The sequence below is a fragment of the Mesoplodon densirostris genome, chromosome 12 (assembly GCF_025265405.1).
Source record: "Mesoplodon densirostris isolate mMesDen1 chromosome 12, mMesDen1 primary haplotype, whole genome shotgun sequence".
Lineage (NCBI taxonomy): Eukaryota > Metazoa > Chordata > Mammalia > Artiodactyla > Ziphiidae > Mesoplodon > Mesoplodon densirostris.
Genome location: NC_082672.1, coordinates 19309376 through 19336367, shown reverse-complemented (window position 1 = coordinate 19336367; position 26992 = coordinate 19309376). Strand labels below are relative to the sequence as shown.

General features: G+C 39.0%; 1 protein-coding gene across 1 annotated transcript; it reads left to right on the top strand.

The window, feature by feature from the left end:
* The first annotated feature begins 774 nt into the window (after positions 1–774).
* Positions 775–20668, top strand: RAB32 (RAB32, member RAS oncogene family). The gene is made up of 3 exons (XM_060114919.1): positions 775–1285; positions 15542–15819; positions 20157–20668. Exons 1-3 carry the CDS (start codon positions 1036–1038, stop codon positions 20301–20303), a joined length of 675 nt encoding a protein of 224 aa, XP_059970902.1. The 5' UTR covers positions 775–1035; the 3' UTR covers positions 20304–20668.
* The last annotated feature ends 6324 nt before the right edge of the window (positions 20669–26992 follow it).

Sequence of the window (26992 nt, the reverse complement as noted above, 5' to 3'; positions counted from 1 at the left end):
TCTGAAAAACATTTTTCAGTGATTGTCAGAGTGAGGACAGGGTGAGCAGCCGCTTTAGTTTATTTAAGGAAGCTACCAGAGGCTATCAGCTCCAGGTGTCTCTAAACCTTATGCAGGGCAGCCCTCCATTTTATAAACACGGCAGGAAACCTAAGGCTTCCTATCTTTCTTCTTTTAAGTAAAAGTCCTCAATACTGTATTTCAGTCCATTCCTAGGATCTGTCTCAGAGTCTCTACCACCGGAACACTTAAAAAGTCTTCTGTGGTTTGCTGAGGAAGTAAAAGAAGATCGTTTTGGAGACCTTGTGTCTTCTTCCTCAGACTCACTCCTTCGTTTATACAAAAGCGTTTTCAGTCCTTTGTCGAGTTCAGAGTCATCCGTCCACTCTTTTTATTTCTAAAGTGGGCCGCTGGAGATCAAAGACAATGATCTCCAGGTGTTAAACTCCCTCAGGGCCGAGCCAAGGAAGGAGGCTGATTCCCAGGCCCGCGCCTTCCAGGCTGGGGTCGGCCTCCTGGAAAACCACCTAGCGCCCCTCCGCGCTCTGCGCCGGGGGCGTTCGCCGCCGGCCTCGGAGGCCTGACCTTGAACCGCCTGGGCTCACCCCGGCTCTGTGAACGCTCGCCGTCGGCCCCGGGTTCTCGGCTGCCCCGCGGCCAGCAGGGGGCGGCCGAGCTCAGCGCCGCCCCGAGGAAGGGACGCCCGGGGAGAGGAAGTTCCCCGAGTTCTGGGCCGGCCCGCTGTGAGCGCAGGCGGCGGCGGGTAGAGACCTCCTCACCCCGGCCTCCCTAGCCAGGCCAGCCCCCGGCCCTTCCCCCGCCCCTCGCGGGCTGCGAGCGGCGGCGGGTTCCGGGTCCTGTGACCGGTCAGGCGCTGCGGCAGCGCGGCGGGGAGGGCGGCCGGACTCGGGGAAGTTTCGACGGCCGGCGGGGGCTCCCAGGGCGCCGCGGGGAGGTCGCGGCCGGGCGGGGGCCCCGCCGCGGAGCCCGAGCTTGCCGAGAGCGGCCGTCTGGCTGAGCGAGGCCGGGGCGCTCATGGCGGGCGGCGGAGCCGGGGACCCGGGCCGGGGGGCGGCCGCCGCCACGGTGCCCGAGACCCGCGAGCACCTCTTCAAGGTGCTGGTCATCGGCGAACTTGGCGTGGGCAAGACCAGCATCATCAAGCGCTACGTCCACCAGCTCTTCTCCCAGCACTACCGGGCCACCATCGGGGTGGACTTCGCTCTCAAGGTCCTCAACTGGGACAGCAAGACGCTGGTGCGCCTGCAGCTGTGGGACATCGCGGGTAAGCGGGTGGCCCGAGCCGCGGACGCGCGGAGACCCCACGGCGGGCAGGAGGCGCCCGCCGGGTTTCCAGCCGTCGGGAGCCCGGGGCCGCTCGGCTGCTTTCGGTCTCCTTTCTGATGTCTCTGTCCTCTGCCCGAACTCGCCTGCCCGTGTCAGTTTAGAAGAAAGGGACTAAACCACTTAGAAATAAATGCATAATGATAACCCTGGTTAGATGCCTCAGCTCAGTGTGTGGAGAGCTGTCATATTTTTAAGAGATGGAGGGGAGGCCCTGTGCTCTGGCGCTCTCACCCGACCAGAGGTGAGAAAGCCATGGGGGCTTTTCCCGAATTTTTAACTCTGAATCTTTTTTTTAAACTTTATTTTTATTTCTTTAACATATTTATTGGAGTATAATTACTTTACAATGGTGTGTTAGTTTCTGCTGTATAACAGAGTGAATCAGCTATACATATGTCCCTGTATCTCTTCCCTCTTGTGTCTCCCTCCCTCCCACCCCTCTAGGTGGTCACAAAGCGCTGAGCTGATCTCCCTGTGCTATGCGGCTACTTCCCACTAGCTATCTACCTTACGTTTGGTAGTGTATATTTGTCCATGCCACTCTCTCACTTTGTCCCAGCTTACCCTTCCCCCTCCCCGTGTCCTCAAGTCCATTCTCTAGTAGGTCTGTGTCTTTATTCCCGTCTTACCCCCAGGTTTAACTCGGAATCTTGACAAGGAAGAGCGAAGGGAGGGGTCTGGCTCCTCTCATTCGCTTTAACGTTTCACAGGTGAGAACTGAGCTTCAGAGTGGTTGAACGACTTGCCCTAAGTGACACAACCAAGACTAGAAACCAGGTTCCTTTTCGGAAGGTTTTTCATCACCCACCTTGGGTCTGAGACACTTCCTTGTGAGCGAAACCCCATTCTTCATATACCGTGCTCTCATCCCTGGGGCAGGCCACCCAGGCGAAGATTTGGGAAAGTTTCCCTTGAAAGCTCGTGTTCCTCTTCCCTCCCTAAACCAGCACCTAGCCCCACTCCTGCCTCCCCAGCCGCAATATATTATTTCCCTGGCATTTCCTCTCGGTTGTCATTTGGGAGCGTAATATCCCTGCTTGAGGGGTACATATTCTCCTTGCTGTCATGTATGAAAACTTGAACTCCAGCTGGTGTGGTGGGTGGGATGTGCACATTGAAAAAGACGTTAACTTTGGAAAAGTTTAAATATGGAAGAGTTACCCTGTTCGGTCATCATCCATGTTAAGGTCAGTCTGCGTTAGAGCGTTCGGATGGGAGCATGTTCAGGGTTGGAGAGACCGTCCATCAGCCTCCGCTTGCACAACAGAAGCCTGTAGGTGTGGGCACCCAACTGGTAGCGGAGTCAGGGACACAGGTCTGTCTGCTGGGTAGTGCTCTTGTCATCAGCTGCTTATGACATATGAGAAGGTATTGAAGAATTATAACTTACATGCTCATTTATTTAAGAACAGGCTTCTCTACTTCGGATATGAGAATAAATTGATGTATGTCACCTCAGGGAAAGGGGGATAATCAGCCTTGGGCTCAGCTTTTTGTTGTTTTTGTTGGTTACAGAAAACCAAAAGTTCGTTTTGAAAAGTCATCTTTTAAAGCCAGAGGCTTCTTTCGAAACACTTCCTGCTTTTTCATAGAGCACTTATGAATAATAGTATTGCTTCTCGACAAAGTCATGGATTCTAAAGGTTGCCTTACCATGTGATAGTCATTCTGTAGGAATCTTCAGTGTAGCCATCAATTTCCATGAAGATGATTTTAAATCCCTGCCTAGGAGGATTGTTGACTTTGCCTTATTCTTCATGAAAAATAATGTGGTATTTAGCGATTAAATTATGCTTGGGTCCTACTGCAGGTAAATAAAAGATTTTTAAGGCACAGTTGTGTTTTTAAGCTTCAAGGAAAAAAGCTTATATTTGGAGACTTGGGAAAGCAAAAGCATGAGTAGGAGTTTTCTTCCTGGGTATCACCTCTTTTTTCACCCTTCTTGAAGAGATCTATTTTGCCAGAAAGGGGACATAGTCAGTCTTTACCAGACTCTGGTATATAGAGGCCTAGATGGAATATCCTTGCACTTTTGCCTAAATCCAAAGCTTGAGCTTTTCCAGGAAGGAAAGCAGACCTTTAAGATCTCCAAAAGGGATTCCATCCAGCAAGTACACACCAGCAATTATCAAGATTAGATGTAAACTTATGAGATAATTGGAAATTATTAGGCTCATCTTTTTAATAAGGTTTTCAGTGTTAATATATAAGGAAACTAAGAGCAAAAATATTGTGGCTTTAACTTAAGGGTTAGGGAGCTACATCATTAACTAGGTTTGGTTTGAATATTTGAGCTACTAGTGAATCCTAGCACATACCGTTTGAATTAAGTAGTAATGGTGTAATGAAGGCAAATTGAAGGTCACTCCAAAAAGTTCCCCATGGCTAAACATATTTGCCTTATGTAGTAACAAAGTTGAATCATATTCAATTCTCAAAGGAGGGAAATAGTCCTTGATGGCAAAATAGTAGGTGGAGCTGGCCACTTGATATGACTCACTTAAGGTGTGGTGTTATTACTATGTAGCGTTTTTGCTGTTGCTTTAGAGATGGGAAAGGTGCTAAAGAAATTATGTCAAGTCTCTATACTTGGAAGCTTTGGCAAGTGTGAGAGGCAGGAGTTATCCAAATGTTTTCTGTAAATGTGGCCAGGCAGTTTAAGCTAAACTCTTCAAATTGAGAACCATAGTGACTCTTGGGTACAGGCCTCACAAATCCTTATTACATCAAATGAATGTAGCTTTAAAATATAGATGCAATTTAATATAATTTTTGTGTTAGGCAATTGCTGTCTTTTACTTCATATCTGCTTTAAGACTGCTGCTCAGTACATACTGAAATATACTAAAATAGTGAAGTCTTTGATAAGATTTTAAAGAGAGTTTACCTAATGCATACTGAATTAGGATGCAGCATCTGATCTTCCTTTTAACATGTATTATAGATGAATTAGTATTTGGCCCACTACTTATTATAAGCCTATTAGCAACTGTAGAATTTTCCAGGTAGGTTGAATGGCTGGTCTAGGCTAAATCTCTCTTTTTTCTTAAGTTTGTCCATTTAGATCTAATATAATATAATTCAGTCTTCATGTATTCATTGTTTTTGTAGAGGAGGCAGAATTTTATCCCTGCCCTCCTAGAGCTTTCAGCTGGGCCTGAGAATTAATGTAAGACAGATTAATAGCAGAAATTTATTTAATATAAGCTTTACGTGACACAGGAGCCTCTATAAGGAAAGGAAGACCCCAAAGAGTTTAACCTAGTATAAATGCTTTTATACTAGGTTGAACAATTGTAGAAAAATAACCAAACTCTATGGGAGGCTAAAGGAATATAAGAGTTATTTTAACAAGATCTGTTTCTATAGAATTCTCTCAGCTTGACTCCCCATCTCTGGTAATGAGAATATTTCCTTCCTTCCGGTATAGGGAGGACGTCTTTCACATGGGAGTTTTATCTCCCCATTTAAGGAAGAAGAAGGAGAGATTAGAGCACCCTTCGTGCACTTGCTGTTTTTCAAGTGCCTTTAGTTCAAATAATTCTTATGCCAAAGTGGCATTTTGGGGGGGTGGGCTATTCTGCCACCCTTCACTTTTAAGGATCAAAATTTCTTTATAAAAATCTGAGTAATACACCTTTGGGCCAAAGAACAAATCAGGAACAATGTGTTCTGAATTCATGTAAATATTGTTTACCAAAGCATAAAATGCATGCTTGGAAGACGTTATAAATTATATAAACCATAGTTAGATTCACTTTTGTTTTTTGATTCACATCTGAAAATAGAATGTTGATCCTGTCTTTCTTGTTCTCTCTTGCATATTGCCAATTACTATATCTAGTGATCTCTTCTTGTCTTCTTTGATAACCCTCCAACTCTTCATGAGCAAGAGTCTGGAATATTATCTCTGATGCTTTCTTGACCTTCAGAGTATCTTGTCAGTCAGGGAGTATTAATATTCAAGTTTTTTTTTCCCCTAAATATGAAGAAGCAGTGCTTTGAGGAATTAGTCTCTGTTATTTGTAGTCTCTGTCTTAGTACTACAGTAACTGTCTTATGGCTTATTGGGGGCCAGTTGCTTAATAACTCATTTAAAGGAATTAAAGAAAATCTTTATTACATCTGACCCGTACAATCTTGCCATCTTCAGCCTTATTCTGGCTCAATTTCTGTGCTGAATTACAAGCAAAGCCTACTGTCCCATTTTACATCTTCAAATCTTCCTCAGTTTGTTAGTCCTGACACACCTTTGGGTGCCCCAGTATGGACTGTGCTTTCACAATTGCCCAGGCAGCAGGAGTTTCAACATAACAACATATTTGTGTTATTGCACATGAAAATTCCCCTGATAATGATAAGCCTGTTGCCTTTCCTCCTTTTGAATATGTTACCATTCTTAGTTGCCTCAATTAGTCCAAGTAAGCTAAAAGGTGCTCAGGTTAGAGGCAGAGACAGCCAAGTGCTGATAAGAAGTACTAAAATTTGACTTGGCTCCCAGCCATTTGCCTAATCATTCTATTGTTTGAACTGGATTATAGGCTTTCAGAGACCCCATGGTGTAAATACAGGGAGGTTTGGTAAGTTGACCAAGAAAACACAGGTAATCCACGGCACCGTACAGGGACAGGACTCATGTCTCTGTCAAATAGCACAGTGGATTTTTGGTTCACTGGATTCAAAACAGTACCATTAACTTTTCTCTAAATTTGCAAATGTTCTGGTCATCTCTATTTTAGAGCATGTGACTCATATTTGAATAATTACCATCTCTTTATGTCATCGATCCAGAATTTCCAGTTCTTATACTTAATTATGAAGCATACTGCTTCCAAAGCAGATACTTTTTGATTGGCTGCATCACTTTTTTTTGGTACATTTTGAAAGACTGTTTCCAAACTGTGGACTTCTCTGAAGTTAACAAAGCTCTTTTATTGGTCTATGGTTGCAGAGCGCACCCTGGAAAAGCAAGGTAACAATTACAGATATTTGTCTGGTCTACTCTCATCTCATGGATTGAGCCTGAATACCATGCATTATTCCAGGGCTGCAATGTTATTTTCAGATATATTTTAGGAGAAATTTGATCTGTCATGTATATGTTATCCTGACCTTCCAACTTTCTTAAGCTTTTGATATATAAATTTTAATGGTTCTTATTCCCTTTTAAATTGTACTCAAGATTCTGTTTTTATTCAAGTGTGATGAGACCAACACATCAGGAGACAATTGCCATTGAAAGAAATAGTTTGTTACTCATAGTTCCCAAGAGGAGGGACCATGCCACACCACGCAGGACCGTGTAGGGAAGCACCAGGGTCATTCAGGAGGCAGAAGGAGCTCGGAGAAAGCAAAGCAAGGGCTAGAGCCTTTACTGTGGTTTTTGAAGTAAGGAAACGACAAGGCAGTGTAGGCAGGCTGAGCAAGCTTAGGATTGGATAGTTTGAGAGACTACAGTTTGTTCTGGGCTATAGGGATGGTCCCTAGTTGTCTAGTACCTGGCCATGGGGTGATTCAGGGCAGGAGGATTATGTCCTGGACTGCAGGAGCCTGGAAAAAGAAAGCGGGTAGAGGATAAGGACTCAGGATTGGTTGGTTTGCATACCGAAGACATGCTCTCAACAAGTTATTTGCTCTCTCTAAGAACTAGCTAACCCTAAGAGGGGCAGTCCCTCCCCTGGTCTGCAAGGCACCAAGATGTCAAAGCATCATAAAATATAGAAAATAAAAAACCTGATTAATACATATTTCTAAGCACTTATTAAAATAGATTGAGAGATGAGAGAAAGTCCTCTTCCAAAGAAGAAAACTTTGAAGGCCTTTGATTTGGAGGCCAAGAATAGCGTATCCTCAAAATAGTGAGGATTTCACATTTAATCAACACTTAAGTAATAGAGAGTGGGCTAAGTTGACAAGTTTAATTTGTATTATGGTTGTAGAGCTCTTCTCTTGGATGGTGAAAAAAGTGCTGACATATGTGGGGAGATTTCTGAAGGGTGAGACAAAAGATCAAGGAAAAGTTGCTTTAGAATTCTACTCAATTATATTTTCAAAAGAGCTTTTTGCACTTTTTGCAATCGATGCTAGAAACATGTGATTTCTTCACTCTTATTTTGAGAGACAAACCGCATAAAAATAAATGGATAGCAGGGCTTTAGTTTAAGGCTCTCTGTTGGTCCTTCTAATTGACAGATGATCTTACATTCTCTTCTTCCCCATTCTTTTCACTCACTTCTACCCAGATATTTTCCTTAAGCATCTTCCGTAGTGATTTTTGATTGCTTTGAAGTTAAGCTAAATATATTGGGGTTTTTAGTGTGATTGTATGGGACCTCCTCCATCAGACTCATCTGAGGTGCTTAAAATGCAGATTCCTTAGCATCAGCTATAAGCAGAATTGGCTTCATCTGTCAAACATCCCCAAACATCATGGTTTAACAAGAGAGAAGTTAAGTCTCTCACCTACTAAGTCTGTAGTTGAGCAGTCCACGGCTGGTGAGCAGAACCATTCATTCTTCCTGGACCAAAGCTGACATTTCACCACTCAGCTATTCCCTGGCCACATTCTTCGTCTTTGTGGTCCAGTCAAACGCACATGCCTTGCTGCAAGGGCAGCTAGAAAACCAGGGCTTTTTCTGTTTGTTTTTAAATTGGACACATTGCTTTCCCAAATAAAATTCTGTGAGGGGATATTGGAGAGGCAACTAGCAATCCTCCATGCTTACCAAATCAGAATTCCTAGAGGTAGGGCTTGGAAATGTGTAATTTGCCAAGCACCATGGGTAGTCTGATTTATACTGAAGTTGAGAACACTTGTTCTGTCTTGTCTCTGCTGCAAGCTGCCAACAGACTTACCCTCCCACTGAGCTCCACGGAACAAGCCTGCTGTTCCCCGGGCTCCTTCACACTCACCTTCCCTGACCCTTAAGTTCCTGTCTGTTTCATATCACCTGCTCCTTATCTGTGTGGCTCTCAAGAGGTGATGTAAGGAGACAAGAGAAATTACAGGACAGAGGTGGTACATGTCTTGCTCTCATTTAATGCTTAAGAAAGGAAGAAGCCAATACCTCAAACTTCTAAAAACTATTATGACTTTGGACACAAACCAAAAAGCTATTTTGATTTTTTTCCTTCCTTTAAATTGATTAAAGTCAGGTGTTATTTTCATAGTCACCACAGAAGATGTAAATAGTTGAATAAAAACAGACCTTACACTGTGCCCTAAATACCACAGAAGGCTGCTCATTTCAAATTAGCAAAAAGAAAAATCCAGACTCTGAACTGGCATGTATTGTGGAATAGGTAATTTTGAAGACTACTTAGTGATACTGCTACCATCTCAAAAGGAGTTTGTTTTCCTTTTAGTTTAGGTATTTAAAAATTTTTTCTTTATTCAGTTTTGTTACTCTTTTGCTTGACAGAAGGTGGTATGAGCAAAAATGGTGCTTTGTACATGATTTAAATGGCAGCTTTGCCTCTTCCCCTATAAAGCCTATTTTTCCAAGTGGAAATATATTTCCAAATGTAAGAATAGAATCCCAGAGTTAGGAAATTTTGGTATTTGACCCTCTCACATAATAACAGTTAACATTTATTAAAAGCTGTTTTATAGTCACTGTTATTCAATTTACTTTTATTCTCATTTATACTTATGATAATCTGGAGAAATTAGAATGATTCTCAGTTTACAGTTGAGTAAACTGAAACTCGGGAAGATTAAGGGATTTTCCTAAGGTCTGTACACCTGTAACTTGCAGAGTTAGGGCATGGATCCAGATATTTTTTCATTCCAAAGGTTTCATTGTCATGTTATATTATCTCCCTCTCACCCGAAAACCAGACAAATGAATGGGATTGTGTAAAATCATGTGACTCCTTTTACCTTCTTCATGGTACAATATTAAAATATGAAATTCAGTACATATCAAATCCAAACTCATATGGTGCTAATTTGATGCATTAGCTTTTAGACTTGTTTTATCTGTGGAGAATACAGCCACGTGTTTTATGGAAAATTGCATAAGCCAGTGGGGGGAAAATGGGCAGCTAGCAATATGGTCTCTTTTTAGTTACATTGTTTTATTGGTCAGTATTATGGTAGTTCTTTAATGTAAGAAAGTGTTTTTTTTCTTCTAACAATACCTATAGTTTTAGCATGTTAAATATTTAAGTGTAATGCTGGGGCACGTTTATAAGGGCTTTATAAAGTAGTAGTATAATGAGTCATTAACTAGATGCCCTAAAAATAACAAAAACCTATGTGACTACAAATTGTAACCTCTTACATATAAAACCCAAGACCCATTATGACATCACATTATTACCTGTATCAAGCTATAAAAATTTTTAGTGGATAGATAATTATCCTTCTAGAACCAATGACTGGACTTAAATTAAATTTTGACTGGGTCTTGATCTATTACCCACCACCCACACAGCTTGTTAGAAGCGCTTCATCTCTGAAATGCACACTGAATTTTAAGGATTTGTTTTTAAAGGACTTTATATGCACTGACTAGAAACTATACATTTTCTCCCAATCACCTTGAGCAAGAATATGTAGCTCAATAATTCTTAGTGGGTGGGAAAAGATAAGCATTTATACTTGAAAAGCTAAGCACTAATTGTCCTGTTGCTCAGATTTATTTTTCATTGTGTAATTTATATTTTGAGTTTCAAATAACATTAAGAGACATTTAGATTATTTATCAAATGGGGGCATGAACATAAAATATTGAGACAAACGTTAAAAAAAATAAAAGCAGTGATTAAAATCATAAGAGAAAGCATCTCTGGCATGTGTTTCTGATAGCAGTTCAAAACACAGTACTTTCCTTTTCAAATCAGAGAGGAAATACTTCCCTTTTGAAAATTTGCATGCGCTATAAAGAGATAAGGCACACTGTTTCGTGGGTTTTTTTCCCTTGATTGGAATATGTATTCCTGGAAATGTATTAAATTATCTCAACTCCTTTTCAAAGCCATTAGTGTTGGATACTCCAAATATTAGATAAGCATTTTAATCCTTTTGCCAGTATATATACCTTACAGGTCATCCATTTCAGTATGTACAAAGTTGTGCATTTTTAAATGTCTTCGAGCCTAGATGACTAGCACTGTGCTCTTTTTTTCCCTTTCTCATTGCCAAGATATCTAGCTATAATCAGGGTTTCTTCTTCTAGAGAAGGAAGTAACACATCCTTTTAAAGGATAACGCATTTCAGAGCTATTTGGAATATTCACGCAATGTGTCCACAGCAGTATGGATGAAAAACCCTGTCCCTAGCATCAGCATAAGTAATGCAGTCAGCAGTGGGGCACTTCCTTATCTGCTGTGGTAAAGCACTAGGGGACATAGAGCAAGGTTGTAACTTTTGTAGCAGGGCTGTGCTGTCCTTAAGGAAGGTCACTCCCAGGCTCATCATACCTTGGATCTATTTGGAAACACAGGGCCATGTGGAGCAATATATACTCCAGAAAATACTTGGGTAACAGATCAGACAGTACATTTGATAACAAGTCAACCTAAGAAATTTGAGTAATGTCATCTCCCTGGGATTTTATTTTCTCATCTATAAAATAAGAGAGGTTGTACTAGATGATCTGAAGTGTCATCTTCCAGTTACAGTATTGACCGTTACAGTGTTTTGTCAGGAAAGCATAAAGTGGTCCCTCTCATTCCTGTAAGAGAAGATTACTGCTCTGGTCACAGAAGGTGGTGTCGCTTGGCATTCTCCCCACCCTGTCTGAACTACTTCTACAGACCTAGTGAGAGGGGGGTCTCCCAGGTTTTGCTGAGTTTCCATATTGCTATACGCTTTAACTCTATACACACAGGCCATGAAACAAAACACGTGCAGCTGTCTTTACTTTTAATAACTCTAGACTTTCCCTTCTACATGGCAGAAATCTCCTGCTTTTATATATGTATTTGCGGAAAGTAGAATCCTAGAATAATAAAGATTTCTCAGGCTAAACTTAAAATGGTTGATTGGCTGCCCCCTCAGAGTATTTTTTATTTTCTTTTCTAAAATTAAAAAAAAAAAGAAATCTAAGAGTCTATGGAATTCTAATGCAATTCTAGTTTGGATGTGAAAGTCTTTCCCATTAGTTTGATCCTTAGCCCTTCTTTGAATCTAGGAAGGGCTGACTTCTGATGTGCTGTGAAAGGGGAAGTAGGAGAATTTGCGTTTCTCCTGGTGATGACTCAGAGCTACTGGGAAACTGCCTCGAGCAGTTAACATGGCTTTGACTAGGCTGGCCACCCCCATGGGCGTGCAACCTGAAAGTAACAGCATGGAAATAAAGTTTATGAAGATACTATATTTTCATGATGAGTTAGCATTTGAATGGCATTTCTTGATAATGTATCTTTCAAAAAAGACTCGCTTACCTCAATGAATAACATCCCCTTGTTTGATACCATAATATGCTCTTTGTATCCCTGATTATACCCAACACATCATGGTATCATTTTGTCTGTTTCCTCAAATAGACTGTGAGATCCTTAAGGTCATATTCACTGTTTCATTATTTTCATCAGTGTCTAGCACAGTGCCTGGTACATAGGAGGAACCTAATACATATTTTCTAGTTGAGATCAGATCTAGATAGAAGAGATAAAAAGATAATTGGGAGCTGTACCAGCCAAGATAGACTAGGTTATGTTGGGGGGTCAACAACATTAAAATAATTATTTCTTGTGCTTTTTACTTGTCCACAGTGGGGAACAGAGGTGGGAGGGATGGTGAGGAACGTGAGGATGATTTTTCATTGGAGCCACTTGAAGACCCAGGCTAACAGAGGCCCTACCATCTCAAAATTGGGGTTCAGCCTTGCTGCTGCAGGACAAGTGATTCGGCTGGGAAGCAACACTTCTGTTCACATTTCATCGGCCAGGACTAGTCCACGGGCATAGCTGATGTAGTGGGAGCAGAACAGTGAGCTCCTCCGTGTGTTTAGAAGTGGAGGAGGACGGAATATTCATGAACATCAGTTTTGTTTTCCACTGGAATCCTTTGTTTTAGACAATAATAAAGGAATAGCTAAAATTACCCAAAGATACAGGATGCAACTCATACTCTAGTAGCAAAGTTTACTTTACTTCCCAGTTTAACAACTGAAAGAGCTTAGCAAATCTGTGCATTTAAACCTTTAAAACAGCATAGTTAAATCTAGGTTTCACCTTGTTAGGTTTTTGGAGAAAAACCTTTAATTTTATGTTAAGATTATTATTTTAAATGAATTCATCTTATCTTCTCCACTCCCTACTTAATTTTTTACTTGTTTTTACCAGTTCGAGAATATTTCTGAAGCATTAATGGATTACTTTTGAATTTTAAAAAAGAGATTATGAACTTGGTAGAATAGGAAATATATTTTTTTATTCTTTTGAAGAATAAGCTAAATGCATGGACTTGGCCTTGTGATGCTGGGTCATTTACATTTGATCCCCACTGCTATCTAGATTTGGTGATTGCAGAATCTTTAGAAAATCATTTTAGCATTAAATTTATAATATAGAAACCTAAAACATCAGAAGTGGGAGCTGGCTGGGACTTTGATGACCCCCAAAGATCTCTAAAGACAATTGGCTGATTTAGGCAGAGAAAGTTATTTCCTGGGGTAACTTGACTGTTGGGTGCTTGCTATTTGATTCTCTAGTACAGTTGTGCTTTTCTCAAGCTCATTTTCCTCTGCAAGCTGTTTTCACCACTACAAGGTACAACACATAACTAGCTAATAGTTTAAGGCTTTGCCATGTGTAATCAGCACCATTTACAAAAGGATACTCAGGCTTTCATCGTGCAGTACATTTATTGAGCACTTAATGGTAATGCTTAGCTAATAGTTATTCAGTGTTTACTATGACCTGGCTTTTTACACTCTTTGAACTTGAAGTATAACCTACATGCAGAGACCTTAAGTGTATACCTTCATGAATTTTTATATACCACTTCTAGTTCAAGGTATAGACTGTTCCTAACGCCTTAGAACAGAAATCATTAAATTTTTTCTGTAAACTTCCTGATAGCAATTATTCTAGGTTTTGTGAGCCATTTACTCTCTGTTGAAACTACACAACTCTGCCATTATAGAGTAAAAACAGGCGTATAATACATGAACGGATGAGGATGGCTATTCTCTAGAATTTTATTTAGCTGGATTTGGCCATGAGCTATAGTTTGCCAAACTCAGCCCTAAAAAAATCCCAGGCAGGCATTTTACATTTAACCCTTCCAGTGACCATATGAGGTAGGTATTATTTTTTATAACTTTATTGTTGTATAGTTAACATACAATACACTGTACAATTTTATAAGTTTTGACATATGTATACCCTTTTGAAACATCACTATAATCAAGATTGCAAATATTTTCATCACCTGAAAGCTATTTGCTCTAGCTTGTTTGTAATCCATCCTCCTGCCTTGCCCAAGGCAATCATTGATCTGCTTTCTCTTACTGTATCACTATAGTTTCTGATTTTTTAGAATTTGATATAAAGGGACTCATAGTATTACCTGTTCTCTCCTTGGTCTGGCTTTTCTGACTCAGCATAATTATTTTGAGATTCACCCATGTTGTTACTTGTATCCATAGTTCCTTTCCTTTCTATTGTTGAGTTGTATTCCATTGTATGGATATACCATAATCTATTCATTAGTGTGTAAATAGACATTTGGGTTGCTTCCAGTTTGGGGCTATTAAAAATAAAGCTGCTATGAGCATTCATGAACATGCCTTTTTATAGACATGTGTTTTCATTTTGTTTGCAAATACCTAGGAATGGAATGGGTTTGTTGTACGGTAGGTATATGTTTACATTTTTAAGAAAGTATCAAATTGTTTCCCAACATGGTTGTACTATTTTAAAGTATTATTCTTACCAGCAGTATATGAGAGCTCCAGTTGTTCCACATCTTCACCAACACTTGGTATAGTCATACTTTTTAATTATAGCCATTGTTGTGGGTATAAAGGATCAGCTCATTGTGGTTTAAATTTGCATTTTCCCAATGGTTAATAATTTTGAGCATCATTTCTTATGCTTATTTATCATCATATAAATTCTTTGGTAAACTGTTCCAATCTTTTGCTTACTTTATTAAATTCTTTTAATCTTACTTTGGAGTTTTGAGAGCTCTTTATATTCTGGGTACAAATTTTTTTAATCAGATATAGGATCTGTATTTTTTTTCTCCCAGTTTGTGCCTTTACTTTTCATTTGCTTAACAGTGTAATTGGCACTGTTTTGATTTGTCACATATGATGATGTTAGAAAGCACACCCTCTGCTGCTGAGACTGTCAGGGAGCTTCGAATCCTGGCTCTGAAACCTAAGGAAATGGATATTCTAAGCCACAAGGTCTTCCTCAAAAATGCCTTGCCATATACATTTCTGGTTTTCTTATGTTTTAACAAGAAAGTTAATATGAATACAGACTTGAATATGCTTTAGCATGGTTGGTAAAAAGAAATATTTGAAGGGATTTATAGGTGATTCTATGAACAAAACAAAAACAAAAGCCACCAGAGCTTAATAGCTCTTTATAACTTCTGGATTTCTGTACGTTTACTAGTTTGGCACCCCACCCTCTATTCTAAATTAAAGGGGAAAACCATAAAATAGTGGGTTTGCATGTCTGCCTTCTTAGAGGAGAGCAGGCTTGCATTTTGAGTCAAAAGCGGGTTTGGCTGGAGATGTGAAGGAAAGAGGAGTTAAGAACATGAGTTCCTTTATCTCATGTTCAGTCCTGATCTTTTTGACTAGCATTTTACCCACCACACTTATCTCCTTCCTGCAAGTCTTATTTTCTTCTATTCTTGTCTCTTCCCTCCACTCCCAGCTTTCTCTTTTCCTTTAGTACCTCTCTTCTCTTAGACCAAGAAGAGTGGAGGGGGAAATGATGGACTCTGTAGCTTTACGAACTGTCATCTCGGTGTTTATGGAGAATGTGGGGTACATGCACAGAACATAAAACTGGGTAACTGTGTACTCGGACCACATGATCAGCTGCTTCTGCTTTGTGGTTCGTGGTTCTGTGTGTATGTCCTCAATCCTACCAGTTTATGGTGCTATGGAATGACAGATATGTATTTATGGCATTATTCTTAGGGTCAAAAGGATTATAAATAAATATCGCCTCTGTCCGGAGTATAAGTTTTTAATCTCTTATTATACTTATTTCTAGGACAGGAACGGTTTGGCAACATGACCCGAGTGTATTACAAAGAAGCTGTTGGTGCTTTCGTTGTCTTTGATATATCGAGAGGTTCCACGTTTGAAGCCGTTTTAAAATGGAAAAATGATCTGGATAGTAAAGTCCATCTTCCAAACGGCAACCCTATTCCTGCTGTCCTCTTAGCTAACAAATGTGACCAGAAAAAAGACAGTGGCCAGAATACTCCCCAGATGGACCAGTTTTGCAAAGAACATGGCTTCACTGGATGGTTTGAAACCTCTGCAAAGGTGAGGTCTGCTGTGCGTTTGTTATCTGCTCTGCTGTTAATTCGTAAATCTGACGTGTAACTTTAAAGTATTTAGATGGATTTACCTGAGTGGTTTTTGGAAACCTAGTAAAAGGTGAAGTGTAGCATGGATATGTTATAGCTTCTTTCACTCAGCAGCAAGAATGATTTCAGAATTGGCTAGTGGAGAGGTGAATAGAAGGGCAGATTTTACATTAAAATAAAAATGACTATTATTAGAGCAAAGAACAAATGACATTTTCTATGAGTTTGAGTCCTTAAATGAAGTACTTTTCATGTCCCTGGGATTTGTGGGGCATGAGGTATATTGTCAAGCACAACTATTTTTGATTTTTATAGAAGGCTTAATAAAACTTAGGGACATAGTTGTCCCTAGTGAAGATGTAAGTCATGTGCAGGACTAACAGACATTGAAAAGGTCAGAGAGAAAATGTATTCAGATGATGTTTGAAGAGTTTTAGATCAAATGTGTAGGAAAATTTGAACAAGAGGAAATTATCAACATTTGTGACATACTTCTTCATGAATAGTAGAGTGAGAATTTTTTCTTTCAGCCATTATGGGAAGCAGGATAAAATGTTTTTTGAAGAAAAACAAAAACACCTGGGCTGTTGAAAATCTTAACAGTCTAAATATACACGAAAGCAAAGGTGACAATACCAAGCACAGAATATTGTGCTGCAGGGGGTTTATGTGCATTGGACGTTTCACTTTAGAGGTCCAATAACAGTCAGACATGAGAGGATGATGAATTATTAGCAAAATTCTGTGATGGCAAACTCAAAACCATGAATTTGATATAATCTTAACACAGTTCCAGCTTTTAGTATGCTTTCTGTGAATTTCTTGTATATATCCAAAAAAAAAAATGCATTGTTTCTCCAAATGACCTACTTACTTATTACCAGGTTACTTTTAGCTTTACCAGAAACCCATCCTAAAAGTGGAAGATTATTTGCTGCCACTGGTGATCAGAATAATGAAAGCAAAGCTATGGGAGACTACACAAAAAGTGCTTTGAAAATATTGTGATGGTGGGGTCATTGGAAAAAATAGTGTCTGCTGAAGACAGAAGTGTTTACTCCTAAGCTAAAGGCTATTTGTTTAAACAAATATATTCTAGTATCTTAAATTTCGTTTCATAAATAAAAAGTAGTAGTGGAAGAGAGATGAAGACCAGAGTTGCTGCATGAGCACTTAGCCAAACAGGAAGGAAGAGATTGCAGAAGGCAAGGCTTTTTATAGAGGCACTTGTTTTGGAAGCCATGCCCTCTGTCTGCTCTCTGCATCTGTGGGGATTTGCTTTACTTCCCAGCTTTGTTAGAAAAAAATTAGTGGTATGTGTAAGTGTTTATTAGAGCATGAGATTTGGTGGAGAAGATGAATATATTACAGATAAAATTTCCTCTTCTGGTTTTATTTGAATTAATCATTCAGGTAATAAATCTGAATTTCTCCCCAGAGTCTAGAAGGAAGATTCATAAACTATAGTATCATGTGGCCTGTTACCTGAGACTGTATAAGTCATCAGCTTCATGATATCTATGGACAGGGTTACACGTAAAGGTGAAAAGAAAAACATTCATATGTTCTGTGCCTTCCTACAAATATATTAGAAACAGCTTCTGCAAAATTTCCTTAGTGGTAAACCCAGGAGTATTTCAAGAGAGTATCAGTAATATAAAATTTTTGTTAAAAATTTTAGTCAAGGCTTAAAGTACTGCCCAAGTGTCACTAATAACTATGCTTCTGAGCTGGCCAGCAGCTAACTTCAAATCCGATTTCTGCTAGAATACCAGTGATCTGAATTCTGATACAAACACAGCCAAAAGGCCAAGTTTGAATTCATGGGCTTCATTTTTTTCACCTTTATGGAAAATAATGGATTTCCAATATGAGAATGTGTGACTAATTACAATGTGGGACTTTCTGTTCCTAATCAATAACAATTAAATGCAGTGAGAGAACATTATAATGATTTGGTATAATGGGGATGGTGGGGACTGAGGGACATTTGGGCATTCAAAGATCAATACTTTAATTGAAGTTAATGCTTATCTTGGGAGTGGAGGTAAGAAAAAGCTTGTGTTGGTGCTAGAAAAGATACCTGAATAAATAGCAGAGGTCTTGCAGAGTTCTCACTGTCTGAGAAAGGTATAACAAATAAGGGAGAAGGCTAGAATGAACCTCGTGGTATTGGATTTGAATTGGAAAAATCAACATATATGTATATATACACACACACATATATATAAATTCTGTATTAATGTGTATATGTGTGCGCATATACACACACATGCACATACATGTACACATACATATGTGTGTAAACAGATAAACATAGAAGCAGATACCAGTATGTGTATGGATACATACATATTCACTAGGTGTGTCTGCTGAAGAGGATTAAAAGCAATGACAGCACAGAACCAATGAGCTTTGCAAGTCCTTAGAATTTGGTTTCTAAATACTGTTATCCAATAAAAAGAACTGAGTCTCCCTGGAGAAATGACTGATTTCAGGACTAGTAGGACAAGGAAAGTAAAGATGTGCCTGAGATATTTTGTGGTGCCGGAAGCTAAGGAAATGCTCACCAAGTGACGGAGATGCGTCAGAAAGACACAGGAGCCTGCTTATAGGAGCTCCAAAACCTAAGACAATTTGAGCAACAAAATAAATAATTATTGTGATGGACTTAATACACAGAATAAAATAATAATCCATGATATGAATAAACAAATGAATAAATGGGAGAGAAGAGAAAGCTCTTCCTAACAGTAGAATTCCAAATCATAAATGGAGAAGGAATGGTGGAAATAGAAAGTCACCATTAAACACAACAGTAATAATTGTTCTAGGGAAAAATTAATTGATGCCAAAATGAGTAGGGAAAGGTATGGTGAAAAACAGGATATTTACATATTTGTACTAACTGAGTACAAAGTGAAAAATAGTAACTTTTCAGTGGAGAAGCCTGGCAGACATGACTTCAAGCAAGTATGCCTCCTCATACACTGAAGAGGGCACATCATGTATGTCTTATTCCTGCCAACAATGCGTGACTTGAATTTAATGATAAGGAAACGTCAGACAGATCCAAACTGAGGGATAGTCTCTGGCCAGTACTCTCCAAGAGTGTCAAGGTCATGAAAGGCAAGGAGACTGAGGACCTGTTCCAGATTCAAGGAGACCAAGGGGACAGATCACAAAATACAGCTGCTCACCTGCATCAGAAACAGGACAGTGAGACAGCTGATGAAATTCGAACAAGGTTGATAGAGTAATGCTGGCACAGGACTGTCATCTAATTTCTTGATTTTGATAGTTATACTCTGGTTACCTAAGATGTTAATGTCTGAGGAATATGGGTGAAGAATATATAGGAATTTTTGCTACTTTTACAATGTTTCTGTAAATCTGAAATTATTTTAAAAGGAAAAGTTAAATACTTTTAATAAGAAGCACAGTTTTTGCTATATGTTACATATCATATATTTAATGACAGCTTATGAACCAGTCACACAAATGTCGTGATAGCTGGTGATTCCTTAGAGCATCCTTAATGGGCATCACACCCACAACATTGTTTCAGCTCAGTTTATACATGTCAACTAAAAGTCATAATTTGTACTCAGAGATGGGCAAGCGACACGTTGCATTTATCATATTTTAATGTGGTTTGAGCCCTTCAGCATTTTTTTTTCACAATGTATCCTGAATACTTGAAGTAGATGTTCAAGGGCAGATTTTTGTTTTTGTTTTTATCTCTGTGCTTTCACTTATGTGGCTGGAAACCTATAGGAGGATGAAGACTCATTTACCATGGAGATAGTTCATTGAACCTCAGTGGCAAAAGTTTAAAACATTAAAAAACAGAACATCAGGGCTTCCCTGGTGGCGCAGTGGTTGAGAGTCTGCCTGCCGATGCAGGGGACACGGGTTCGTGCCCCGGTCTGTGAAGATCCCACATGCCGTGGAGCGGTTGGGCCCGTGAGCCATGGCCACTGAGCCTGCACGTCTGGAGCCTGTGCTCCGCAGAGGGAGAGGCCACAGCAGTGAGAGGCCCGCGTACCACACACACACAAAAAAAAACAGAACATCAGAAAGAGTGATCCTTTGTAAAAAGAAGAGTGTCTCAGTCACATTACTCAATAGCATTGAACTCTTAGCAAACACTTCAGTATTGGAGCAGGAGATGGAGCTGGCGTACTTATAAAGCCCCCTCTGACAAACTTTCCTAGTTCCTGGTAATACTCTAATGCCTTCCTCTAAGAATATTGATCGTGAGAATTGATCCTGGTTGTTTCTGCACTACAGGATAACATAAACATAGATGAAGCATCCCGGTTCCTAGTGGAGAACATTCTTGCCAACCACCAAAGCTTCCCTAATGAAGAAAACGATGGCAGAATTAAACTGGATGAGGAGACCGTGAAAAAAGAGAACAAATCCCAGTGTTGCTGACTCAGCATCTGCTTCTCTCCTGCGGATGCAGCCTGATTCGGTTGGAAGTAAATTCGTGAGACTGGATCATGGATGGTGGATATGCTGCTCTGTGAATCTTCAGGGCTGTGCCTTAAAACAACAAGGATGGCACCCCTGGGAGCCTGTGACAAAAGGGGACACTGGTGAAGGAGCCCCGCCAATGGGTCTGCCTCTTCACCTGTGAACACTTACGCTTCTGTTGTTGTTGCCATCATATTCAGGATAATGTTTATGTCCTTTTTAACATCTTTTAAAATGACAGTTCTTCAGGATTTGTTAAGACTTGGAAGTTGTGGCTTTCAGTGTGAACACTGTGCTGGTAATAAACTTTCCCTGCAGCCTCACTGTGGTTTCATGAGTCTGTGTTTTTGTCTCCCGTATCCCATCCTCAAGTTCGAGGGAGGCTTTTAGACCCTTTTAGCCACAGAAAGCTGGAAGTTTCTGTTTAGCAATTTATTTTTCTAGTCAAAGCTTTGGTACTTCATGTAAAATTGTTATCCTTAAATATTGTAATTAAGGGCTTCCCTGGTGGCGCAGTGGTTGAGAGTCCGCCTGCCGATGCAGGGGACACGGGTTCGTGCCCCGGTCTGGGAGGATCCCACATGCCGCGGAGCGGCTGGGCCCGTGAGCCATGGCCGCTGAGCCTGCATGTCCGGAGCCTGTGCTCCGCAACGGGAGAGGCCACAGCAGTGAGAGGCCCACGTACCACACACACACACACACACACAAAAATATATATATATATATATATATATATATATATATATAGTAATTTAACTAGTCCTGGCTAGTGTGACATGTGGTTATTCCCCTTAACTACATTAAAATCCCCTTCCTAATGACTCAGGAAGCACTCACACCACACTGGTACTCTGATCTGGTTGGTACCAGTTGGAAACAATATAAATGAACATCTCTTCTTTTCTCTCCCTAGTCCGTTCTCTCCTTTCTTCTTCCTGTGTGTTTGTTTATAACTAAGAGCCTGATAGATATTACTGTTGCAGTTGTAACTAGCCTTTTCAAATCTGTAATAATAATGGTTAAATAGAGAATTTATTTCAAAACATATACAATGAAATTGAGATTTCTATAGGAGGCATTGTGAAAGAAATTAGGTCATGTGTGGTTTTATACAAAGTTTTGAACATTTAAAGTATAGTACATGAGAAACAAAGCAGACTCACAATATTTGTATTGTCATTTAACCCAATTAAGGAAAAGAATAAATATTTTGACTGCCACTTTTGTTTTGAATTCATGTAGTTCTAGAAAGGTGATATGGGCATACTTTTCTGCCTTAGAAAAATCTGTGTCTTTTCACTTTTGCCTTTTATTTTTAAGGGGGTTAATGATATCATGTGAAAGGTCCAACTTATCCCTTTCAAAGGAAATTTAAAAGTATTTGTGACATACCAAAGACAATGCAAAATGAGGTCTTGTACATTAAGTATGAACTTGGATAGAAAATATCTGTACATTTATTGAGCAGGGGGAAAAAAAAGACTAGAAATCCTATTAATTAAAAAAAAAGAAGACTAGCAAATTGCATTTGCTCTCGCAGATGAACTCTGAGAATAAGTGGTAACTATCATGGACTATAAAATGTAGCTTGCCCTTCTCATGTTAAACCTGAGCCTTGGCTAGGAATCACATGTGTTTTTGTTATATATTTAAGTAAATCAACTCTTTAACCTCTTTGGACATGTATTCTCTGTAGAATCAGATTTTCCTGAGGCCAAGGAATAGAAAGCAGACCCTGATTTAAGTAATACTAATTTAATTAATACAACCCTCTTAAGTTTTTAAAAATCATGCCTTAAATCTTGCTTTCTAGGAAATGTATGTGTCATACCTTAAATTTTTTTCTAGTCTAGGTACAAAGTAGGCATAACTTTTTAACCTTTTTTAAATTCCAGAGTCCAATAGTGTAAGAATTGTGAAATACCTGTGCCAAAACCAAAATGTTAGAAATATAAAGCTTAGTCTAGGTAGTCATTGAAAGACTGAATGTTCTTTTTCCATCTACTGAGTTTTATTTTTTACAGGAAATTCATCATGTTTACATTGATTTAGCAGTGGATTCAGAATCAGTAGTATTGCACTTTCTTTGCCCATCTTTACCATATTTGTTTTCTTCTCTTAGAATAATTTTAAGGATTGACAACACCTTAAATAATTTTTTTCTATAAACACTCAGGGTTCTGTATGTCAGTGTGAGGTAGTGTATTCTATTTATTATTTCCTACACTTTAGAAGTAAAACTGAGTAACTGTTTTGCTTTACTCCTAAATTCTCACTATAATTTATTTTTGCAACTTGAACATGAAACTTGAAGTGAGGGTGTTGGGGAAGGACAAGTTCTCCTCTACCCTTTCTAGGTTCTTCTGGGTGGCCTAAGAATTAAGTTGACATGAAACAGATTAACAGGAGAAAATCAAATTTAATTGCATACATACAGGGCCCCAAAAGAAAAGTGAGACCCAAGGACAGGTTGGGCAATTGAGGCTTATCTATCATCTGAGAGAAAGAGAAGGGGGTAGGGGTTTGTGACTTCAAAGGGGAGGAAAGCAATTCACTCAAAGATGGAAAATGTTTGGTAAACAAGTATTTGCTCTGCCATGCAGAGACAGTGGGACACAAAGAGGAATCTGGTCTTCAGGCTCTGCTGAGTGCCCCACCACACCTGGCCCATGTTCTTTGTAGGTATCTCGGGTGCAGAAATAAGCAGCAGGCCCTTTGTCTAAATTCTTTTAGTCAGTTAAGGGGGAGGTAAAAGAGACTTCCTGAGTCTCAGGTTTCTTAAAAATAATCAGCCTAATGTCATCCTCATGCCAAAGAGATATGTTTTGGGGTGGCAAATTTTGCTCCCCTACAAGGGTAAGCTACATAAATGATTAAAGGAAAGAAGAGAATACTTTCATATAACTTATTCACTTAATTGCTGAATAGAAACTCCTCAGCCTCACTTCAGACTTAAATAGTTTTCTGGGAATGGAGCTCAGAAATCTGCTTTAAAAAAAATCTGGTGATGTCCATTTTGAAAACCCTGTGGAGTGGGTAGCAATAGTTAAAGTGTTATTTAGTTTGAAATTATGTTTTTACATAAACCATGAACATGCTTAAAATATAGCATTTTCATTTCCATTTATAAATTAGTGTTGTTCAAAAGTCTGATTTCCTTAAACAGTGGACCAGCAGAATAAACTCACTTTTGTCCACTGCAGAAAATGGAGACCTAAGGGTTCTGACAGGCTGGACTAACCTACAAGTAGTGTAGCCATTTGGAAAAAGGAAGTCATAATCTCTGTGTCATATCTTTATTACACTGTTCTCCAAAATGATACAATCTGTAAATTAATAAGTGTGAAAACAAGAAATAAAACTACAAAAACTTCAGCATGTATGAAAAAATTTTGATGTTGGGCTAAGAAAATCTTTAAATCCTCAAATGCTTAAAGCCAAAGAGGAAAACATAGATACACTTGGTTATATCAGTATATCTTGTATAGCAAGATGATATAAGTAAAATTATTACAAATTACAGCAAAGAAAATATTTGTAATTCATTCAGTTGGGGGAGAATTAATAAGTCAAATAATGAAAATAAGCACTCTATAAGACAATGAGTAAAAATGAGCAAATAATGTAAAACCAGCACTTACAGAAGAGGCAGTTCATGTGTCAAATCTTAGTATCCAGGAAAATTCACCAAAAATGTCTGAGTTTGATTATATCTCTGATTTGGATGAACATATAGGAAAATAGATATTCATAATCTGCTGTTAACTAGATCTGTCTTGATAGATACCTCTGAGTTTTCCCTCACGGGTTGCTGTTCACTTTACACTTTTAGTCCACATCTTGCCTAGAAGTGGAACTGCTATTGATGGGGAAATAGAATTAAGAGCACAACCTCCTCCTAACCCAGAAAACCTCCCCACAAAGTTAGACCAGAATGAAAGCACTTATTATTGAATAAGCATGAAACCAGAACGTGTTTGTCACAGGCAATATGCTAAGAGATTGTAAAAACAGGAAGAAATCTTACCCTTTCTTATAGCCCAGCAGATCCGACCCGTTCCATGCGTGTTCTCAAGGTACACAATAACAAGCCCTCAGATAAGAGGGCTTATCAGCCCCATTTTTCACACACAGTGAATCTTCAATTCACTTAATAACTGGGGTGACCGTTTGCATTAGTTAACTGAGTTTATCCAAAGGAAAAATAAACTTCTTATTCTTTAGGGCAGGAGGAAGTTTTACAAGTTGGCATGAGGCTTCCACCAAAGTTAGGCTTCCCCCTCCCACAGAAACTGGATGATGGATGATCACATTTCAAAGGGATGGCTCCTAGGACCTTGACAAGCTGATGAGAGACATTTAGCTTTAAAAATGATTTACATACATTCCAAAGAGACAGAGAAAGAACTTACAAATTTTCAAGTGTAAATACTCTCAGAAAAAAGGGAGAGCACAGGCAGGGAGAGTCTCTTCCCTTATTTTCCACAGAGAGAATCAAGCCTCTTAATACTTTTAATTTGTATTTGCCCTTACTATCAACTCTGGGTAAACATTGGCTTATGTGTACGAAGGAGAATATGGAGGAGCTTGTTCACTGCAGCATTGATTGGATAGACATGCAAAATAATTAATCTGAATGTTTATCTGTAGTGGAAAAATGAAATGGACGATTGGATACCCATACAAGGAGTTACTATGCAGCAGTATAGCAACAGTTATATAAAAATATGTATTAAGAATTTAAAGACTTTGTACAGCTAAATACCAAGTTCCTGATTATAATTGCCTCAGAGAAAAGCTAGAACTGTGGATATTGGTCAAGGCTGACTTGAGCTGTTTAGATAATGTTTACAGTTTTATGGTACAGTTCATTTTACATTGGTCAGTATGTTCCCTACACTACCACTGAAATGAAGAGGAACATTTCCATTTAAAACATAATACTTAAAAAAAAAAAGCTGCTTTGAATGATCTTTACTACATTTAATAACATCACTTACAATTTGGCCCTTTTTGAATCTTACATATATTAGTTTACTTGCTAAATCAGTTAACTTTCCTAAGGTTAATAGCTGAACTTATTCAGCTCAGAGTTTAAAATGTACATCTACATTCGCATGGGGTGAATTTTTGCTGCTCACTCTTGCCAGTGTTCAAGAATAAACAATTGTGCAATTTAAAGAACAGGATTTATTCACATGTGAAATCATATGAACTACCCATTTCTTTTCCAAAACTGGATTTTGTTTTGAAATTTGAATATAGAAAACCACTATTCTTTTTATTTCTGATTCTCCAAGTTTTGTGTGTATGGTGGGATGAGGAGGTAGGAATGTAGATGATATAGGTTAGAGTTACATATAAAATAATGCTAGAGGGCTTCCCTGGTGGTGCAGTGGTTGAGAGTCCACCTGCCAATGCAGGGGACACGGGTTCGTGCCCCAGTCCGGGAAGATCCCGCATGCCGCAGAGCAGCTGGGCCCGTGAGCCATGACCGCTGAGCCTGCGCATCCGGAGCCTGTGCTCCGCAACGGGAGAGGCCACAACAGTGAAAGGCCCGTGTACCGCAAAAAAAAAAAAAAAAAAAAAAAAAAGATACTGCTAGAACTACATAAATATTAGTAAATCAATCTATTGCCGCTGAAAAGTCATCTGAATACCATCTGGCATTGTCCTACTAGTCCATTAGCATTTCCCAAATCAAACTAATTATCTTTCAATCTTCTTTTCACTGCCAAACCTGCTCTAGAGATTGAAGTGTTTATATATACAAATTTTATGTTCACTCTAAGTTAATATGTGATGCTATCTTTTAGTAGTGTGATTATTTTGTTGATCTTTGTGAACCACGCTACATTTATACCTGCCATTTCCCTCCCTTTAAGAAAACTTTGCTTTTGAGTTTTTAGTATAGCTTTAGTCATACTGTTATTGTGATTTGAGAGCCTACAGAACTTTAAAGAAATACAGTCATTGCTTTAAGTGAAGTCATAATAACATTGGTTGAACCTGGCTTCGATTTCAATTCAACGTAATGCTTCCCTGTCTGTCTGTGGTTTAGAGATGAAATTCTGAGGATTTCTTTTATTCATTACAAACTGACATACTCTCCAAATTTTTTTCTCTTATGGAAATTTAGTACTATAAAGTGCTGTAGTACTTTCGAGCCAGTTTGATTCAGAATGATGATAATAGCTGGGAGTAGAATCTAATTTTTGTAGCATAACACCTTTAAAAATTGAATATATACTCTAGGTATTTTTTGTTATACTACTTGAGCATATTTCTAGTCAATTCTATTTAACAAGGTGATTAATGATAAATTCATTGCCTGTTGCAATTGATGTGTGATATGCATAATAGTTGTCTCTTCAAAGAAAGGAATTATGATTAAAATAGGAACTGATGACAGGATAGATAAATGGGCCATTCCTTAAATACATATAAAGCTAAGCATATTATATTCTAAAATAATGGTCACTGTTAACCAAAAATCAACTTATATTCAAAAATGTAAAGACCCATCTCAGTATAAAATGAAGACTGATTGGTAAATCAATGTTAAGTTTAAAATACTATGTTCCTATGATTTTAATTTATATATTATAATATTTCAGTGTTTTGTCACCATACACTTTAATTTACCT

Excerpts from the sequence above, each read along its gene's own strand:
- RAB32 (XM_060114919.1), top strand. The coding sequence starts at position 1,036 with ATGGCGGGCGGCGGAGCCGGGGACCCGGGCCGGGGGGCGGCCGCCGCC. Across the intron at positions 1,286-15,541 it reads GCAGCTGTGGGACATCGCGG|GACAGGAACGGTTTGGCAAC; the intron begins GTAAGCGGGTGG and ends ACTTATTTCTAG. Across the intron at positions 15,820-20,156 it reads GGTTTGAAACCTCTGCAAAG|GATAACATAAACATAGATGA; the intron begins GTGAGGTCTGCT and ends TCTGCACTACAG.